At 38.6% G+C, this 18,374-nt stretch overlaps 1 protein-coding gene across 2 annotated transcripts in view; it reads right to left on the bottom strand.

Moving 5' to 3' along the window:
- cdh11 (cadherin 11, type 2, OB-cadherin (osteoblast)) overlaps window positions 1–18,374 on the bottom strand; it is a 60,710-nt gene that overhangs the window by 7,200 nt on the left and 35,136 nt on the right. Inside the window, exons 2-11 of one of the 2 annotated variants that reach the window (XM_089129366.1) lie at window positions 13,703–13,927; window positions 11,797–12,269; window positions 10,792–11,086; window positions 10,007–10,126; window positions 8,692–8,859; window positions 6,951–7,138; window positions 4,471–4,724; window positions 4,055–4,191; window positions 3,330–3,451; window positions 2,014–2,131 (exon numbers count right to left, since the gene is read on the bottom strand). In XM_089129366.1, the coding sequence (XP_088985492.1) occupies window positions 2,014–2,131; window positions 3,330–3,451; window positions 4,055–4,191; window positions 4,471–4,724; window positions 6,951–7,138; window positions 8,692–8,859; window positions 10,007–10,126; window positions 10,792–11,086; window positions 11,797–12,042 (1,648 nt within the window). In that variant the 5' untranslated portion in view covers window positions 12,043–12,269; window positions 13,703–13,927. The remainder of the gene's footprint in view (window positions 1–2,013; window positions 2,132–3,329; window positions 3,452–4,054; window positions 4,192–4,470; window positions 4,725–6,950; window positions 7,139–8,691; window positions 8,860–10,006; window positions 10,127–10,791; window positions 11,087–11,796; window positions 12,270–13,702; window positions 13,928–18,374) is intronic. The other variant, XM_039684628.2, reaches the window with a different exon arrangement.

The raw sequence follows: 18,374 nt of genomic DNA, 5'->3' as shown, positions 1-18,374 counted from the left end.
TTTGTCTTAGAATGGATGAAATTACCAGATTTAAGAAAAACGGCAGCATATTTGTAGTGATTTTTTTTCACTCATCTCAAACAAATCCTCCTGAAGTTTGGATTTTTTTCCTTTAGAAAGCTGTACTTGGATATTTTACATTTCCAGATGTAATTTTGACTACATGTAACAATCCCTAAGCAAGTTATAGGCATTTATTACAACATTATTATAGGCGATTTTCAGTGAAAAGCTGGTGTTTTTCATACTGACAATTTAGATGTGTCCAAAAAAGTTTTGGAAGTAACATAAATAGAAACATGGTAGTAGAACAATGAAGCAAAAAAACGTAATATATATAAACACACACACACACACACACATATATATATATATATATATATATATATATATATATATATATATATATATACATATAGCCTATATGAACTACTTTGAATTTACCCTTCTTATACTGTCTACAACTTTACCTCAGTTCAAATTTCCAAAGAAAGATGCTAATTGGTCGTGCGAAAGACCAAGAACTATATTTATTGGTTGAGTAGATGATAATTTTAACCAATCTGGGCATGGGGTGGGACTAAGCATTAACAGTAATTTATGATTGGCTCAGAGGAACAAACCGCACGGGTTTCTTTGACGAATCAATGCTGATCAAAACTTGATGACGCAATCACTTTCACTACGGAGCTTCTGAATGTCCAAAATCGATTAACCCAATATCACAGAAAAGCCGTGAATCTCCTATTTATGGGACTTTTTACAGTATACGGATTGAAGTAGCGGTTCAAAAGTTATTTAACATTTAAGAACAACAGGTATTTTTAGCCGCCGGCGGCTGTATAGGTCTTTACTACAACAGTTTAATAAACAATAATTTAATTACAACTGCAAAATGTTTTAGAATAATGTAATATATGAATGAATAATAGCCTATAAAGAACCTTTGTACCAAAAGGGTTCTTTCTTGTCATTATCATCATTTTTTAAAAGTTCCTTTGCAGTTGAGTAAAGAACCCTATGCTACATAATATAGAACCCTTTTTTTCTAAGAGTGTAGTGTAGTCCTTATTTAACGATGAAAAAATAGCAGCTTCCACAAGTTTAATCTATGTAAACAAAACAGGAAAATCTTTATTTTCTGAAAATCTATTTTTTCTGTAATTCTGAAAAACGATGACTCAAAACCCATGGCTCAAAAATGCAAATTCTTTAGCAGGTTTTACAACTACAAACTCAAAAGCTCTAGAGGTGTAAAACAGTTTAGTTCATATGGACTACAATTCATTATCATATCATAGCAGTCGAACCGAGCGTTCTGAAATAACACCAAAGTTCCTTGTAAGCAAAGTAAACACGATTTACGATTTATTTGAAACATTCATTATACAGCTTGCAATCTACCTAGAGCCACAAAACAATGAGTTCATATAAAAGCAGCAAATTCCCCTCAAACTGAGCACCACCCAGTCACGATGACGCTCCTCAGAGAGGCTCTTCAGTGAGCTTAAACTTCAGACTTCTCATTTCCCAGCAATTGAGTTTCACACATTACAGTAGGTAGGGCACTTATATGTGGTCTATTAGACTATTAGACTAAGTATGGGTATGGTAATGCTGTTTTTTTTTTCTTTTTTTTTTCTTTTTTTTGGTGCACCAAGCAGGATGTCTGAGAAGCAGATATAAATGTGGCTGCCTACCAGCTGGGCCTCACCCACGTTTCCAACCCACAGATGGAGAAGCTCAAATGAGAGTGACGCCTCCATAATTAATAAGAGAGGAAGTTGACTGGAATTTGCCCACCTCATCATGACCTAATTATCAACACGAGGTTGGTTGGGCGACACTGCACACACTCACTCCTACGCATGAAAAAAACTAATTTGGTTTGGAAAGAGACTAAAATATTTTGTGTTTCAATTGGCGTATTTCCTGAGGCATTGTATTTGGCTTAAAAGAAGCAATTCTTCAGTGGAAATTATTTTATTATGGGGTGTTTTGTGTGTCACTCACCTCTGTTGTCCTTGAGGGAGAAACTGTGGTTGTTAGCGACCTCAGGGGCCAGGCTGAAGTGGAAGTGCTGGCGGTGGGCCATTTCGTCCTTATCCGTAGCACTAACTGTCTCAATGAGCTGTGGAGCAGAGAGTTCATATCAGGTCATGTTAAATTGGTTAAAATCACCAGGGCATGCCTTTAAATAAATTTATGCCTCTTTTATCTCTCTTTCATTCTCTCTCTCTTTCTTTCTGTCAGTCACTTAAACTTTCAACTGCCTGACAAAGGGAAAGTGAACACGGCATTGATTAAATTTTCGACACCAATTCATTTAAAAGTTTTGATGGAAGTTGTGACCTCTTTTAGGAATTAGCTAAGTCATTAACAGTTTTCAGTACCTATTTAAATACAGTTTTAAAATGAACAGGTACACATTAATACAGTACATTCAAATAATTGACATTATGCAATGGCATTTAAGCTATAACTTCACCACTATTCTAAAATATTTTCTGGTAACACTTTACAATAAGATTACACATTATTGTGTAAAAGATTTGTTGTCGAAAGACTGTTTAATTATTTAGCAAAAGTCACTTATGCTCAACAAAACTGATTTCATTCCATCAAAAATACAGTAAAATAAACCCTAATATTGTAAAATATTATTGCATTTTAAAATAATTTTAATATACATAATATTTTTTATATCATTTAATATTCATTTAAAAAAAGAAGGAAAAACAACCCAAAAAAACGAATGACCCACCTTTGAATGTTAGTGTAGATGTGTATGTTAACATCAATGCAATATCTAACTAAAAATACTATATCAATTTCTGATTGCTTAAAAACGTTCTAAGTTGTGAAATTATTGTCAGACAAATGCAGGGCTAAATTATCACTTCATCAAATTATTTACAGCCTACAACAGTAAAAGAAGTTCCAAAACCCTCAATGACACAGATCAAGCAAATACATATAGTAAACAAAACGATTAAAATGACAAACCATTTACATGTTTATGTCACAAAATTATGTTTTATTATGTATGGAAAGCATATACTCTTTTTCTCCCCTACTGTAAAAAAAAAACAAACAAAAAAAAAAAACAGTATGACCAGCTCATGGTAGGTGGTAAACATGGCAGCTGGTAAGACCACCCAAGCTGGTTCTTCAGCTTGGTGGAGCTGGATTTAAGATTGCCGTGGTCAATTATTCCTCACTTAATGAACCTTACTGTAAAGTGTTACTGATGATTTAATGAGTTGTTTATTTAATTAGCCTTAACAATATTTAATTGGTTCTCAAGTATAAACTATTAGTTTACTTACCTTTCCAGGGCGGACATTCTCACAGACAAGCACTTCGTTTTGTGTGGCAAATTCTGGAGCATTGTCATTCATATCTTTGACTTTGATATTGACTCGTACTTTTGCATCTTGGTGATGGCCGCCTGGAACAACAACAGAAAAAAAAAAGACAAATTATTTGAGATATATCTATAATCAGTGTGCTGTATATGTTTTAAGTTACCCCGTAGTGAAAGGACTACAAAACACTGAAGTGTGCTTCACTCACAGCTCCTATCTAAAATGATCAGGTTTAGTGAATGCCTTGATATTATGCTTTCAGACACAAGAGTCTTCCATGTAACAAAATGTTTTATGTAGTTTTCTATATTTGTATTTTTTATTTTTTTATTTTTTTTAAACCATCAAAGACAGTGGAATGAAAAGGGAAACGTATGAGACAGAAACCTTGAATTCAACCAGAAACTAACACTAACTGCACCTCAAGGAAATCACATACACACAAAAATAAATATATAACATTTATGGCCAATTACACTCTGTTCACTGAACTGAGGGTATCATTTGAAGTTTGAAGAGGTAATCTGTGGCTGTCTCTTCTGAAATCATGCAGGAGGCCTGGCGACACTTCAACCACATAAGAGCAGGGTGGAGGGAGTGCTGGAGTGCTTGGTTAGAAAAAAAAATGAGAAACATGCACGACTACTCTGTTATTTAAAAGCCTGGAAAGGAGATGGGTGACCTACCAGTCTCTGTAGCACTGACAGAGATATTGTGCCAAGCCTGTGCTTCCCGATCTAAGGGCCTTGTGGTCTTAATAATGCCGTCCTCTTGATTAATGGTGAAAAACTCTTCCAAGTCTGTGTAGCGTGGGATCATATATCTGGGATGAAAGAGAACAAAATAAAATGTGTAACTTTCTTTTGGGGGGGTTTCTCTCTTTCTTATTTTTCTTTTTTTTTTCTCAATCTCTCTTAGAATTTAGTTTAATAAATCAAGATTCCCAGACACCTTACTGACTGTCATCAAATACAAAGCACTGATCATGCTGTACTGGCAAAAAAACAAAAACAAAAAAACAACAACAACAAAAGAAAAACAAACAGGCAAAGCTATAAAGTAATATGTTTTTTTTTTTTTTTTTACAAGAAGGAGGTGCTACCTGATGGGGTTGTTCATGATGTCGGTGTCTTTGGCATGCACACGGCCGACTGGAGTGCCTGCTGGAGCGTTCTCCTCCACCTCAAAGTTGTACACAGGAGCCATGAAGGTCGGGGGCTCGTCTGCATCTTCTACTGATATTTTCACAATGGTAGTATCTTTGTATGGACCCCAGGCGATGAAACGGGGGTCCATATGTGGGTTGGAAGCTTCTACCTTCAGTGTGTACGATCGCTTTGTTTCAAAGTCCACAGGCTGAAAACAAAAGGTCAGGACAGGATTTGGTTATTCAATTTGAGAGAGGCTGTCAATAGAAAAACAAAACAAAACAAAAATCTCTCTCTCTCTCTCTCTCTCTCTCTCTCTCTCTCTCTCTCTCTCTCTCTCTCTCTCTCTCTCTCTCTCTCTCTCTCTCTCTCTCTATATATATATATATATATATATATATATATTCAGGAATCATTGCAATTGTTTAAAGATGAAAATGACCTTTGTGTCAATAGATTTTTGACTACAAGGAGAACCAAAGGGGAATTATTATATAAATAAGTTTCAGCAATTAAATAACCATTAATAGATTACCAATAAATCAACAGAATGTAATTAGAAAATAAAGAAATACTGGAAAACATCTAACCAGATTTAAAAAGGGGGCAAACTGTAAAAGACACATACTAGAGGGCACTGTTGTTATACATTTTGGAAGGAGACTGTCTCCACAAATAAGCTCATATGATAAAGAATCCAAATATCAAGGCTCTTGCAAATGTATTTCAGTTACAGATTGCACTTTTCCTAAATCCTCCACTGGCACAACTCTCATGCCATTTAGGTGTAAGCAAATGAAACAACATTCAACAAACAACTGTGCTCAAATGCAGCCATTCATTTGGTCTGCCAGTGTCCTCTTGCATCGGCAGTTTTCACACGTCTGCCTGTGTTCTGATCAGCCTGTCTCACCCGTCACACACCTCGGCCACAAATTACCGAGTGAGAATTACACATAAAGGGTACATATCAACTCAAACACAAACTCACACATACACATGCCAGCTAGCTGTGTGTTGATTGGTTAAAAAAAAAAAAAAATGTTTTTCCAGCTTCCTCATTCTCTTCTCTCTCTTTTTCTTTTCTTTGGATCTCTTTAATGGAGCTGCCAACGCTGAAACAACTATGACCCAGTTCTTTCCTCCAACAGGTTGAAAACTATTCTGTTTATCCTGACAACAGCGGTCCCTATTCTCTCTCATTTCCCCTACTACAATCCTTTATTTGGCACCTAATAACTCCCGACTGAACCTAATCAGAAGCAGATAATATTCACAAATGCTACGTATCTGCTTAATATTCAGCCTGCGTCCCCTGCCCGCAGTTGAAACAGAATACTTGATTAAAACCCTGGCAATTCCGTCAGTAATTTCGACTTTAATTTTCAACATGCTTTGAAGAGCAAAAGGTGATGATTTCCCAAGAGGTGTATCAGCGAGGCATTGTGTTATTGAGTGAAGCAGCATTGCATCAAGCTGATTATTGTTGGCATGCCGTATTGTCTGTTCTCTCACCCTCACTCCTGATTCATCCCCTCCTTATAACCTTCTCTGCAATCTGAAAATGCACTGCTGTGGCAATGACACTTAAAAAAAAAAAAATAAATAAATAAACAAGCGAGGCTGACACAATGCCCCATTTCACCATACAAACATCCTTTACACAAACAACATACACAATATGCTGACGCTTCACAAGATAACACAGCTCAAACTGCAATAACTCTTAGTATGCTTCCCTTTTTAGCGATCATTTTGTGGATGATCACTGCAGATCCCAAGCTGTGGGGTGAAGGGTAAAATATCACCAGCAGGTGGCAGTGGTATGGCTGCAGACTGGGTCTCTTTGGCTCTCAGGCTATACATGGTTGGTAGTGAGCAGGCTCCTCAAGGCGATGTGGGAATTTGCCTCGTCCACAGGAGGTGGGGGTATGGACGGGCGGCAGCCTAACCCGAGTGGCTGTGTAATTGTCTGCATAATCCAGGGCCTCACAGCAGGGGAGAAATAACCCAGGCAGCCCGGCCCAGATGAGTTCCCCTCACATGGACAGAGAGAAGCAGCCATGAAAGTCAATGCTCATCTCAGATTTAATAGGGAAGGGATGGGCAATGTCATTGCAATTACAGTGTGAAAATGGTGAACAATGACTCTAGCTTCCCAATAGTACTACACCTGAACACACAACCTTGCATATATGAGCGTCCATACAAATAGGCACACACACGAATAAGCAAATAAGCTAAATGCAAATGATTCCTCAGGAAGACAACAGACTAAGGGATGGCCAGAAATTAATGTAATGATATCTGAAAAGAACACCCCTCCCTTTCTCAGGACTACACTTGCTTCCATTTACAAGGTCGCTTGCATAACAAGAGGTCGCATTCAAACATACTTCTTTGGCGCTCGCTTTTCCTCCTTTACACACTTCACCTTTTTTAGTTTGATGACTGCTTCCTGAGTCTCAGAGTCCTTGGTGATTTCGAAGAGGTTCATGCCGTCTCCCTCCAAGATACGATAATCCACCAGTCCATTCTCCCCTAGATCAAGATCTCTGGCCTTCAGTCGGCCCACCTCCTCCCCAGGAACCTTGTCCTCTGAGACAGCCATGGCGTAAACACCTGTAAAGTAGGAGAGTGAGTCCCGGGAGCTCTCAGAAAAGGAGGAGTAGAAGGTAATATGATTTATAATATCCCAGGCAAGAAAAAACCTGATCACACAGCCCACCCGGGAATGGAGAGTCGCTGCATGATACCGGTGCTACCTTTAGCTAGCTGCCTGGCACCTGTGAGCTCTTAGCTGGTGAGAACACAAGTGCATGTGTGAAATATTATATTTGTGTGCTCGAGTGAGCCTGTACGTGTATGTGGGTGGGTCTATGAAGACTATAACAGACACCTGCCTGAGGCTGGAGCTCGCAGAACGACCATATGGCTCCACTCCCTGTCTGTTGAAAGCCAAAGGCTTCAGCTGCATTTACAAAAATAACTCCCACATGGGGAGGAAGTCCTCGTGAAGAAAGGCCAGGGCGTGCAAGAAGGTCTTTTTTTTTTTCAATCAGACCATCGACAGACAAAAAAAAAAAAAAAAGGAGAATTTTCATCTACACGTTTTTCGGGAGCTAGAGTTTGTAGTGAGTCATGTGTCAAAGTCTGTTTCGGATAGGGCAAACAACTCTGGAAATCGATACCAAGCCTAAAAAGAGACAGCCGACTGCTCAAGCTTCATTTTCGGGGCAAACAGAACCACATTACATATCTGAACCTCAGTTTCTCACCTGCGCTCTGAGCCAAACTGCTGTCTACATTAAAAATCTATCTTGCTCCTGAAATTTTCCATTTTTCAGTTGGCTCCAAACTATAAGTGAGGTAGATTTAAGGATATGCTGGCCTAAGCTACTCATTGTGGGCAATAACCTTGCAATGTACAGTTTATTTTGGTCCATGAATAACGGTTTCTACCAGCACCAAAAACAGGGTTTATGTAGGAGCCGGAGCAGAGGGACCATGCTGCATTCTGCTTAAGTCAGGGAAAAGCTTGAAGGCCCTTTGCTACTGAGCCTGAGGCTCAGAGCGCACAAAAAAGCGAAAGCTAGAAGGAGATTTATAGGGCCGATTTCTGGAACAAAAAGACAGATAAAATCTATGTGCTTAGTGTGCAGTTTAATGTCACATTGGCAATGCATGAGCGCAAGCTCACACAAGCGCATTCCCACTCTCTTCGGTGTACGCAAACAAGTTAAATATTTCATCCAGCCTTTCACGCTTGAGAGACTTGATGTCATTGTGCTCGTGCTGAACGTTTAAAGAACATTTGAATAATTAAGTTGTGATATTTTCATGTTAACATCTGTAGCTCATATTAGCAAATTCTGACTTGGTCCCTCAGGGCTTGTCAATGTTAATATGTGGTTTGAGGATTGAAGTGTGGAAAAGAAAGAGCTGTACACTGGCTAAAAGCAAACTCGCCTCCCTTGGTTGGTGCATGTGAAGCAGAGGTCAGAGTAATGTTGTGTGTAGCCAGTCAAAGAGCACGGCATGGCCACAGTGACTGTAATAAAACCTGACAAGGATAGAAGGGGACAAAAAATGATGGATGGAGAGATACAGATAGGGAAAGAGAGAAAGACAAAGAAGGAGAGAACATTCACAGCTGGAAGAATAAATTCTCTCACCCTGAGCGAACTTTGGAGGGTTGTCATTGACATCAGTCAGGGTGATTTTAACCTGAGTGGTTCCTGACAGACCGCCCATGTGTCCACCCATGTCCTTGGCCTGGATGACGACATCGTATTCCTGCCTGGCCTCCCTGTCCATGTTGGGAAGAGCTGTTCGAATGATTCCTATTTACACACGTAAAGGCATAGATCAAACTTGAGTAAGATGTCCTCCAGAACATTCATTTCTGCTCTTGGTTCACAGGTGTCACAAAATCTATTCTCATTTACTGAACCACTTATGCTCGTATTAATTGGCATGACTTTTCATCAACATTTGTGAAATTTATTTCATCTAAACAGTTGTTTAGTTGCGGTAGTAATTAGAAAACCCTTTAAGTTAGATGCCCCACTCAAAAATGAATGAATTGCATTTCAAACATTTTCATTATTCATTATAACCAATATGATAATTGAGGGGAATCATTCAGTCTAAATTTACAGATTATTGATTTTAAGTTAAATTCAGATGCATGATTGTATTCTTTTATTTGATTTTACTGTCACTATTCAATTAATCAATCAACTAATCAGTCAAACTAATTCTAACTCAGAAGCAAAAAATTTGTCAAATTAATTTAATATGTATTTTCCATAATATACGTTATGATCATGATCGATATCAAATTACATCAATGCTAATTTCTTCTGTAAATGTATTACAATTAGCAGTAAATGCACAATGTTCTTAATGGGGGCATCTTCCCCTACCATGTAGACATCATACACAGTCAGCTTTTATCCAGTAGGGCAACTGACCTTGGCCTTACACTTATCCCCCTGAATACTGCAGTACAATAAAACAAAAATTCTTTCATCTTTCAGACAAGAACAATATTTGGCTATTTTGCTCATTATTGAGGCTCATAAAGCATGTAACAAATGCATTCCCCAAAGTCCAAAGGGTATGCGTGGAATAGTTGTATGAAGGCTTTGTTATTACCACACAGATGAGCCGCACTGAACAGGATCAAGAAAAACATCCAGCCTTAGTTTATTAGCAGCATCTGTTCCATCTCTGACTGCTGTAGGGGTTTTCCACTGCCACCGGGACATTGTAGGACTAATGTGACCACAAATTAATTTAGCTCAGAGAAAGCTAAGGTGCTCTAGCGAAGCGTGAAAGGACTACCCTCTTCATTCCCAATTGCCATTCCGTGGTAATTGAATTGAAGCTAAACATGACTTGAAATTGCACATGATGCATTTTTGAATGCATGGCAGGCTCCACAGAACTAAAACTGAGTGAACATGTCCTTTTTAACGACTGTACCTGTCTGCGGCTCCACAGAAAAATAAGGTTGGCCCTGCAGGATACTGTAGACCAGCCTGGCGCTGTTGCCATACGTGGGGTCATCTGCGTCTGTGGCTGTGACCTTTATCACTGAAGTACCTGTAGAGGAAGAACATCACCAATCAACCATGAGAAGTATCCAACACGTTTGGATGTTGCACAGATCTCACAGTCTGGTATACACCTCCCACTGAAGAAGCAAAGATAACAGAGATTCTGAAACTTTGCTATTTCTCAGGATGTAAAGTTGAGCTTGAATAACCTTTTTTTATAGGTAGCACGAGTATTTCATAATCTAAAGCTATAGGATTGAAATCAATTGAATCAATTGAAATCTGATTCTGTTTACACACTAAAATTATTTTACCATGTTTACCAACTTGTCTAAAAGTATAAGCAATTGACCTGGACAAAACTAGCCATTCGAGGTTCCCAGTAGTATTATGTGAGCTGTGAGGGCGGGGGGGTATTGGGGTAACAGATCGTTACCCCGTGACAGCTGAGCATTACTGATGATGTATTGCATAGTGAAAATGCAGTAAACACACAAACAGACGCACACAAACAAATTCAGGCACACACGCACACACACGCAGACAAGTCAGCAGTCGCAAAACAACAGTTACAACAATGCTACCGACTCACTTTCTGAGAGTCAGATTTCAGCTCTTTTGAATAATGCATGAGGAACAAGCTGTCAGGCGTGGGCTCATAGAGAAAGAGAAGAAGCTGACAAATATGCTTTTCCACAGGCTCGGACTCACCAACATTGGACATCTCAGCCACTCGCGCATAGTAAGGGCCGTGAAGGAACTCTGGAGGATTGTCGTTGATGTCCTGCACCTTGACAATGAACTCTGAGGGAGGCTCTAGGGGTTTGTTGGTGTCTCGATCTACTGCCTGGGCGGTCAGTGTGTACTGGGCCTGTTCTTCTCTGTCCAGAGTCTTTGTGGCGTGAATGTTGCCCGTTTTGTCATCAATGACAAAAATAGTGCCTGCCCCCTCGCCTGAAAGGATGTATTTAATGTTTCCAATTCCTGAATCTACATCCGAATGAAGCTGGAGGGAGAGAAAGAGAGGTTTTCAACAAATACTATCAGGTCAAACAGGAATGCTGACTCAAAGTACAAAGCTTTTTGGCTGGTCTTCAGCGACCTATGGTAGCATCATATCTTACAGTAATATCTAACCTGATTGCTGCTGCATTGACAGCATATTCCATAGGGGAACATCCCTCTGCTAAGTGTAAGTCAACATTACTCTAGAGCGAACGTCATTGTTTCATATTAAAATGAGAACAAACTTTGTGTTTGTGATGTTTATAAGTTGCACTCAAACAGTGTCATATATTGCTGATGCGGATCAAGGTATGATGATTATGCTGGTTAAAATGAAATTAAACTCCTTACACAGAATATCCCCACTCAATAAGTCTAAACCTCCAGTTGGGTTCAGGTGGGAATTTAAAGGCCAACTTGCTCAAGGTTCGCGGCAGGCCCATAAATCGTCCATTTCCCCTATGCAAGAACCATAGGGGACTGCACCGTTATTAAAAAGGAAATCCAATTTATAACCTTTAATCAAGTGGGCCACTGATTGCTTTTGTGGAACAAATGGAGGATATTGCAAGGACTCTGTCTGTAATGAAAACCCCAATGACTTTCATTCACAGCATAACCTTAAGAGAAAAAAAAAAAAGAGGGAGGGAGATGGAGAATGGGGAACAGGACAATAAGAAATGGATGTAGAAGCTGCTTCTTTCTACTTACCCGACCTACTAAGACCGGATCTGGTCCTGTGTACTCCTCAATGACAAAGAACTGGTTCCAGACCCATCCTCGTTTGGAGCGGTGAAGCACCTGGCCTTCTTTGCCTCTCTCCCTGTGTCTGTGCAAAGAGAGATGGCGGCGGTGGCCGCGCTCCCGTAGACCTGAGCCCCTGTACGTTGCTGCAGCGCTCCATAGTACAGCCCCCAAACACAAGAAGAACAAATGCAGTCTCAGACCCTCCCACATCCTGTCCACACTGTCCACTTCCTCTGGGCCTTCCTGTTCACACCCCTCCTGTGGGTATCAGGGTCCAGAGAGAATCCTTAAAACGGTGTCCCCTGGATGGTGTGGTCTCTTAAGGGGGTTAGGGGGAAAAGAGGAGACCTCAGTGGATTTGACTTCCCACGCTGTGGTGCATCACAAAGTCATACTTTGCCTCTCTTTTCTTACTTTTCATTTATCCCTTTTTGATTCTGAAACAAAAAAGAGCAAATACATAATTGGTCACATGAGGGAGTATAAGTAGGTTATAAAGATGTAAATTGTCTAAATTAAATGTAATTCAAATCTGGGAATAAACAGACAATTTTAGGATATTAAAACGATTAAAGGCCGCTAAAGATCGCTAATCAAATGGCAAAAAAAAATGTCATTGATCATGTGGCAATCTTTGTGAAGGTCAGATGTCCTTGCTTCTATTGAAGCGAAGGATGCTCTTTGGGTTGAATCATGCTGGAGAACATGATCATTATAGGTTTTACAAACACACCTGGGGAGTTAATGAGAGCAGCACCCGAGCTCCATGAAAGCAAAAGGGGGCAAATGAAATACAAAGCCAATATAAAAGTCTTGTTATATTTCATTTAAACTTTTAGCTCAAATTGTTATGGTTAAAATATAATTTGTAATAAAAAAAAGCATTAAATGAGAAAAAAAAATGTCTCAGACTTTTGCAGCCCACTGTATATTTAACATCATTACTTTTGTCAGACCACACTGGAATCAAGTTAAATTGACTGTGTTGAAATGTATTAATTCATTTTGTAACAGTGTAACCTGAACTAATTAAGCATCAGAGGTTGTAAGCCCATTTGTGCCTATTCAATTAGACATAACGCAGCCAGCGGTCTACCAGCAAACCATTGTTGCGGTAAGCTATTCTCTATTTTTCAGAATATAAACCACACGGCACTGCAGGTCTCATGGCTGTTTATATGAAAAAGTAATTAAAAAAAAACAAACAAACAAACTTTCTGTTAAATAAATGAAGAAATTGGGGGTTAGCACACTTTTTTCCCCGCCACTGATGTAAATTTTCATCATTCGTGAGACAAAGATTCTCCACATTGACGTAAATATCAGAGAATCCGTCTTTCCGTATTTTTACTGTTAGTAAGGGAGCACTATTTGGCACCTTCTGAAAGTAAGCTACCTTAAGCCTTGTTCACGCTACATGATTTTAAAACGTCGGGCTGGACTGTGCGGTTCACACTACATGACTTGCTCTCTGTGAAATCAGGAGTGTTCAAGTTGTTTAGCTGTTCACACCACACAACACAACGTGATTGATCCATAACAGGAAGTAACTCACTACACGAGTTACCAACGCACTACATAGAGATACAACCATGCAACCATTTCAGTACTATGGTACGGTCTAAATCCTGAAAACAATCAAATAAATAACGAGTTGACAACAACTCTGTCACCCAACGATTCTATCTTGTCTACAAACAAAATTTTGTCACGAAAAATGAAATGACGCGAAACAGCATGTGCGCCAACCCAGCAAAAAAGAGAACACAACACGTGATTATGGACGTCAGACAGAAACTAGTGCTGCACACTGTTTGCGTGACAATCTGCTCTGAAAAAAATGAAAAAAAGGAGAAAAACTAAGATTTACCTGGTGTCCTCAACCCATGCGTTGATATGATTGGCTGTACTCATGACATCACTGAGGTTGAATCGCACGACGGCTTTGGCTATCTAGCAGGCTAGATATTTTTCTGGGCTCGGCGATGCGTCTGCGAGCGTTTTCGCTGCGTTGTTGGCTCTATCATACTAACAGTTTGGCAAGCGCTCATCGTCCGCTAATCCCCCGCCGATTTGCACGCGATAACACCCTGACCTGTCGGCGAGATCAACGATTTGCAAATTGGGCATAAATTGGGTAGTGTTTCTTAAAATCCTGTAGTGTGAACTTGGCTTTAAGCTTCTTAATCAAAATGTTTTTTTTTTTATTTTTTTTTTTTATGAAACTTACCCAGATTGAAGTGTTGATAAAAAAGTAACCGTAAGACATTTTATGATGTCACTAAATATTTCTGTTCTCTCTCTCTCTCTCTCTCTCTCTCTCTCTCTCTCTCTCTCTCTCTCTCTCTCTCTCTCTCTCTCTCTCTCTCTCTCTCTCTCTTTCTCTCTCTCTCTCTCTCTCTCTCTCTCTCTCTCTCATATATATATATATATATATATATATATATATATGTATATATATATATATATATATATTTCTGTTCTATCTCTCTCTCTCTCTCTCTCTCTCTCTCTCTCTCTCTCTCTCTCTCTCTCTCATATATATATATATCAATTTCAATTTCTCATTAACGCAATTCTGCAATCAACCAATCACATGGCGATATATAAATATATAAATAATATATATATATATATATATATATATATATATATATAAACCTTAATATTACTTAAATAAATATATCATAAAACTCGTTAGAATGTTATAACTTGTTATATATCTTATAACTGTCAATATAACACAAGATCTGTTCTCCAACAGCTGTCAATGACATTCCTTTCCAGAACTGTGTAAACACTTGTAAGGTTACACATCCTGTAATTAACCACTTGAGGTGTTGGGTGAAATCCCATAAAGTCTGTTCATCGCTCTCTGGCTGGTTGTAGGCGGACATGGTATGGGAGTGAGGCCCGTCGGGTATTTTCTCATTCACTGAACCGCTAACAACCTTTAGCTCTGACAACAACAGTCACGGTGGCCCACTGCACCCACATATATACACACATGCTGCACCATCCTTACCTTCCTGACAGGAACCGATCACACTGACCACATCAACAATATCCACCTCACAACCTGCCCACTGGACCCCATTCCATCTGCACTGGTCAAGCACTGCCTCCCCTGACTCAGCACACTCATCATGGCTATCATCAACTCCTCTCTCACCTCTGGAACAGTTCCTTCTTCCCCCAAAGTTGCAGCCATCACACCAATACTTAAAAAACCTGGCCTGGATCCTGACAACCCCAACAACTTCCGCCCCTTCTCTATCCTACCTTTCCTGTCTAAAATCATGGAACGCTCAGTCGCCTCTCAACTAAAACATCACCTCCTCTTTAATCAGCTCCACGAAACCTTTCAGTCTGGATTCCACACTCATCACTCTACTGAAACTACACTACTCAAAGTAACAAATGACCTCCTGCTTGCCTCTGACTCTGATTCCCTCTCCATTCTCCTCCAACTTGATCTCTATGCCGTCTTCGACACCATTAACCACTCCATCCTTTAACAACACCAACAACAGCTTGGCATCTCTGGCTCAGCTCTCTCCTGGTTCACCTCCTACCTTACCAACAGATTTCATTTCATATCCATCAAAAACTGTACGTCTCACACCATACTTGTCAATCACGGAGTCCCTCAAGGCTCGATGCTAGGTCCCTTCTGTTTATCGTGTACACGCTTCATCTTTGACTTGTCATTCATAATGATGGATTAAAATTCCATAGCTATGCAGATGACACATAAGTATACCACAGCACCAGATCCATCACTCCTGCCACAGTATTAACCATCACGACCTGCCTCTCTCTGCTTTTGCTTGATTTCTGCTTCTCGCGTCTCGCGATTAATAAAAATAAAAATAACAGTTGAAACATTTTTTTCCACTGAATAAATGTCCTGAACAGTGTTTTTTTTTTTTTTTTTTTTTTTTTTTTCTGGACACAAGCCTCGACTATCTTTCCTGCTTGGGGTTTCCAGGTCCCCAAACGGGGGATTTCTCCTGAAAAGACTAATTTTCTGCACAATGATTTATTTGATCTTCTCAATCTGGCAACCATGCTCATGCACTCTCTCTGTGCTGCAAAAAAAAAAAAAAAAAAAAAAAAAAGCTGATGGCCTGACAACACTGGAAAACATGTACGTTGGAGTTTAACAATGTTGTCTGTGAAATTCTGCTCAAATAAAAGTGTCACTGTCGGTCTCTGATCTGAATTTGTGGTTTGTCTCATTTGCAACTGACTTGCTTATAATTAAAAATCCAATGTGAAGACAAATCACAAAGAATGGTACCAGAACCAGAAGGATTAAAAGTTTTTTTTTTTTTTTTTTTTCAGTTCAAAACTGTGTTGTGTAAGCGGCCACTAAGTTAATAATTAATGAATTTTACTATGGGAATTAATCAATCAAAAACTTACTTAAGCTAGATAATGACTTTATTCTAGAGCTGGTGCACAGCCAAAACAATCTTTGGAGCTTTCATTTTCTATTATCAAAATAAAGCTGATTTGAAACAATGTGTATTGTTAGAAGCCCTAGCAAAATGAAGGTGACTTAACATAACAAATCACTAAAACAATGCATTACCAGAAGTCATATTAATTGTAAGCAGTGTTCAATTTACTCTTATCAATACAAGTGTAATGAATACAATTTTTTTTTTTTGGTATTGATTTCAGTGGCGGCTGGTGAAGAATATTCTAGGTGGGGCTGTTTGTTCAGGGGGTCTGGATCTCTCCCACAAATTGTTGAATTTTGTAGATGTGATGGGCTATGCCCCTTGCCTATACCAATAAAGGAACTCTAACCAGTCAATACCAAAGGTCTAAAAATGTTATTAATTTAAGTTACAAATTCTACATTGATTAAAACAGAAAAATCAAATGTGTTTTTCAATGGTAGTATTATTATACAGAAATAAATTATGTATATTTCAAATGAGAATAAAGTTAGTGTTCATTTTAAGGAAAACAAATTTCAATTGCCAAGCATACAATCTTAATTTAATTTAAAGTAAACAATACATTTAATAGATATGGGTTATATGCATATTTAAAAAAAAATAATAATAATAATAATATGAAGCTATCTTGATAATGTAAAAGTCTCTCACTTCAATGTCCTACCTACAACATTCCTTTAAGAATAGTTCTCAGCCTTTTCTTATTCAACAGGGGAGCATGCTCTTTGTCTCGAGCACCTAACTACTTGTTGATATATATATATATATATATATATATATATATATTGAGAAATTACAGTACAAAAATATACATAATTATGCTGAACCTACACCTTTTTTGATAATTGTGTGTATGTTTGTCTTTATTATAGAAAATGATCTGTGATGACCGAAATACATTTTTGTTGAATTGAATTGAATTGGAGTCATTCAAAGATGGTAAGGGATTCACCAACCCTGCAACATCTGTTAAAGTGATACCATTATTTATCAAGCACTCTTATCGGCCAAAATTGTATCTCTGTTGAAGGGATTCGAGATGTAGCATCTTCGAGATATAACATATTTGACGAAGGAAATAAAATGCAGATATTGTAATTTAAAAGCAGTTTTAGTTTTACTCTGGAACAAAAACTAAGCTTAATGGAGGGCAAGGAAAGAAAATGCCTCCCTGTTTTGCAACCACAAATGAACGCTCTGTCTCACAGCCTATAATTACTAGTCGGATATATTCAGTGGAATATGTTACACATGCCTTAAACTAAATATTAAATTCTGCACTTTAAAATACCAAGACCTCAATCATAATGCAGAGTTATGGACTCAGTTGCCACTGCAAGAGCCCTGGCATGAAATGAAGCAACTGCAAAATCTGAAAGGCACTGGAAGTGATCCTTTGGCCCAACCAGTATAAAGATATAAAACAAATAAAACGGATGAATGGATGGATGAATAGATTTTAAATTCTTAGGAGAAATTTCAAACTGGATACAGAAGCTTTGTCATGGCCTATTTCAAGCATTTCAGAAGCATGAGAAGAATCTCATTTCCTAACACATTTTCTCACAGCGGAAGGATCAAGAAAAGGAAACAAGGAGCAAAAGAGGAAGGGTTACGGAAAGAGACTTAAAATCAAACAGAAGTGAATCTATATTTCAGTAAAAACGGAGACCTGAGAGAACTAACATTCCTTTTCTTTGCACAGTATTTTCAGATAATAGCTACTTAGCCTGTTGGTTTCTGAATTTTGTAGGTAAATTACAGCAATTCAGCATTGAGCACACTCTGCTACTCTGGATCTTCAACCACAAATAGTATCTAATGAAAAGAGGCTTGAGAGTAAACACTAATGTGAAAATGGTGTGGTCAGATCTTCTTTTCACTCTCAGTTGCACTCATGATGTAAGACTGTGAAGAAGCACACATGGATAGACGTGGTGTGTAGTAATAAAGATGATTAATATCAGTGTATTTTTATGCTACTTTCTGCTTGGATCATCAGCAGCTACGCTCAGTGTTTTCACCCAAGTCTCTGAGAAGGTATTTGTGTCCCATTATTATCCCATTATT

Source organism: Pimephales promelas, chromosome 1 (genome assembly GCF_988280905.1).
Source record: "Pimephales promelas chromosome 1, fPimPro1.hap1.1, whole genome shotgun sequence".
Lineage (NCBI taxonomy): Eukaryota > Metazoa > Chordata > Actinopteri > Cypriniformes > Leuciscidae > Pimephales > Pimephales promelas.
This window is presented reverse-complemented; position numbering and strand designations above follow the sequence as displayed.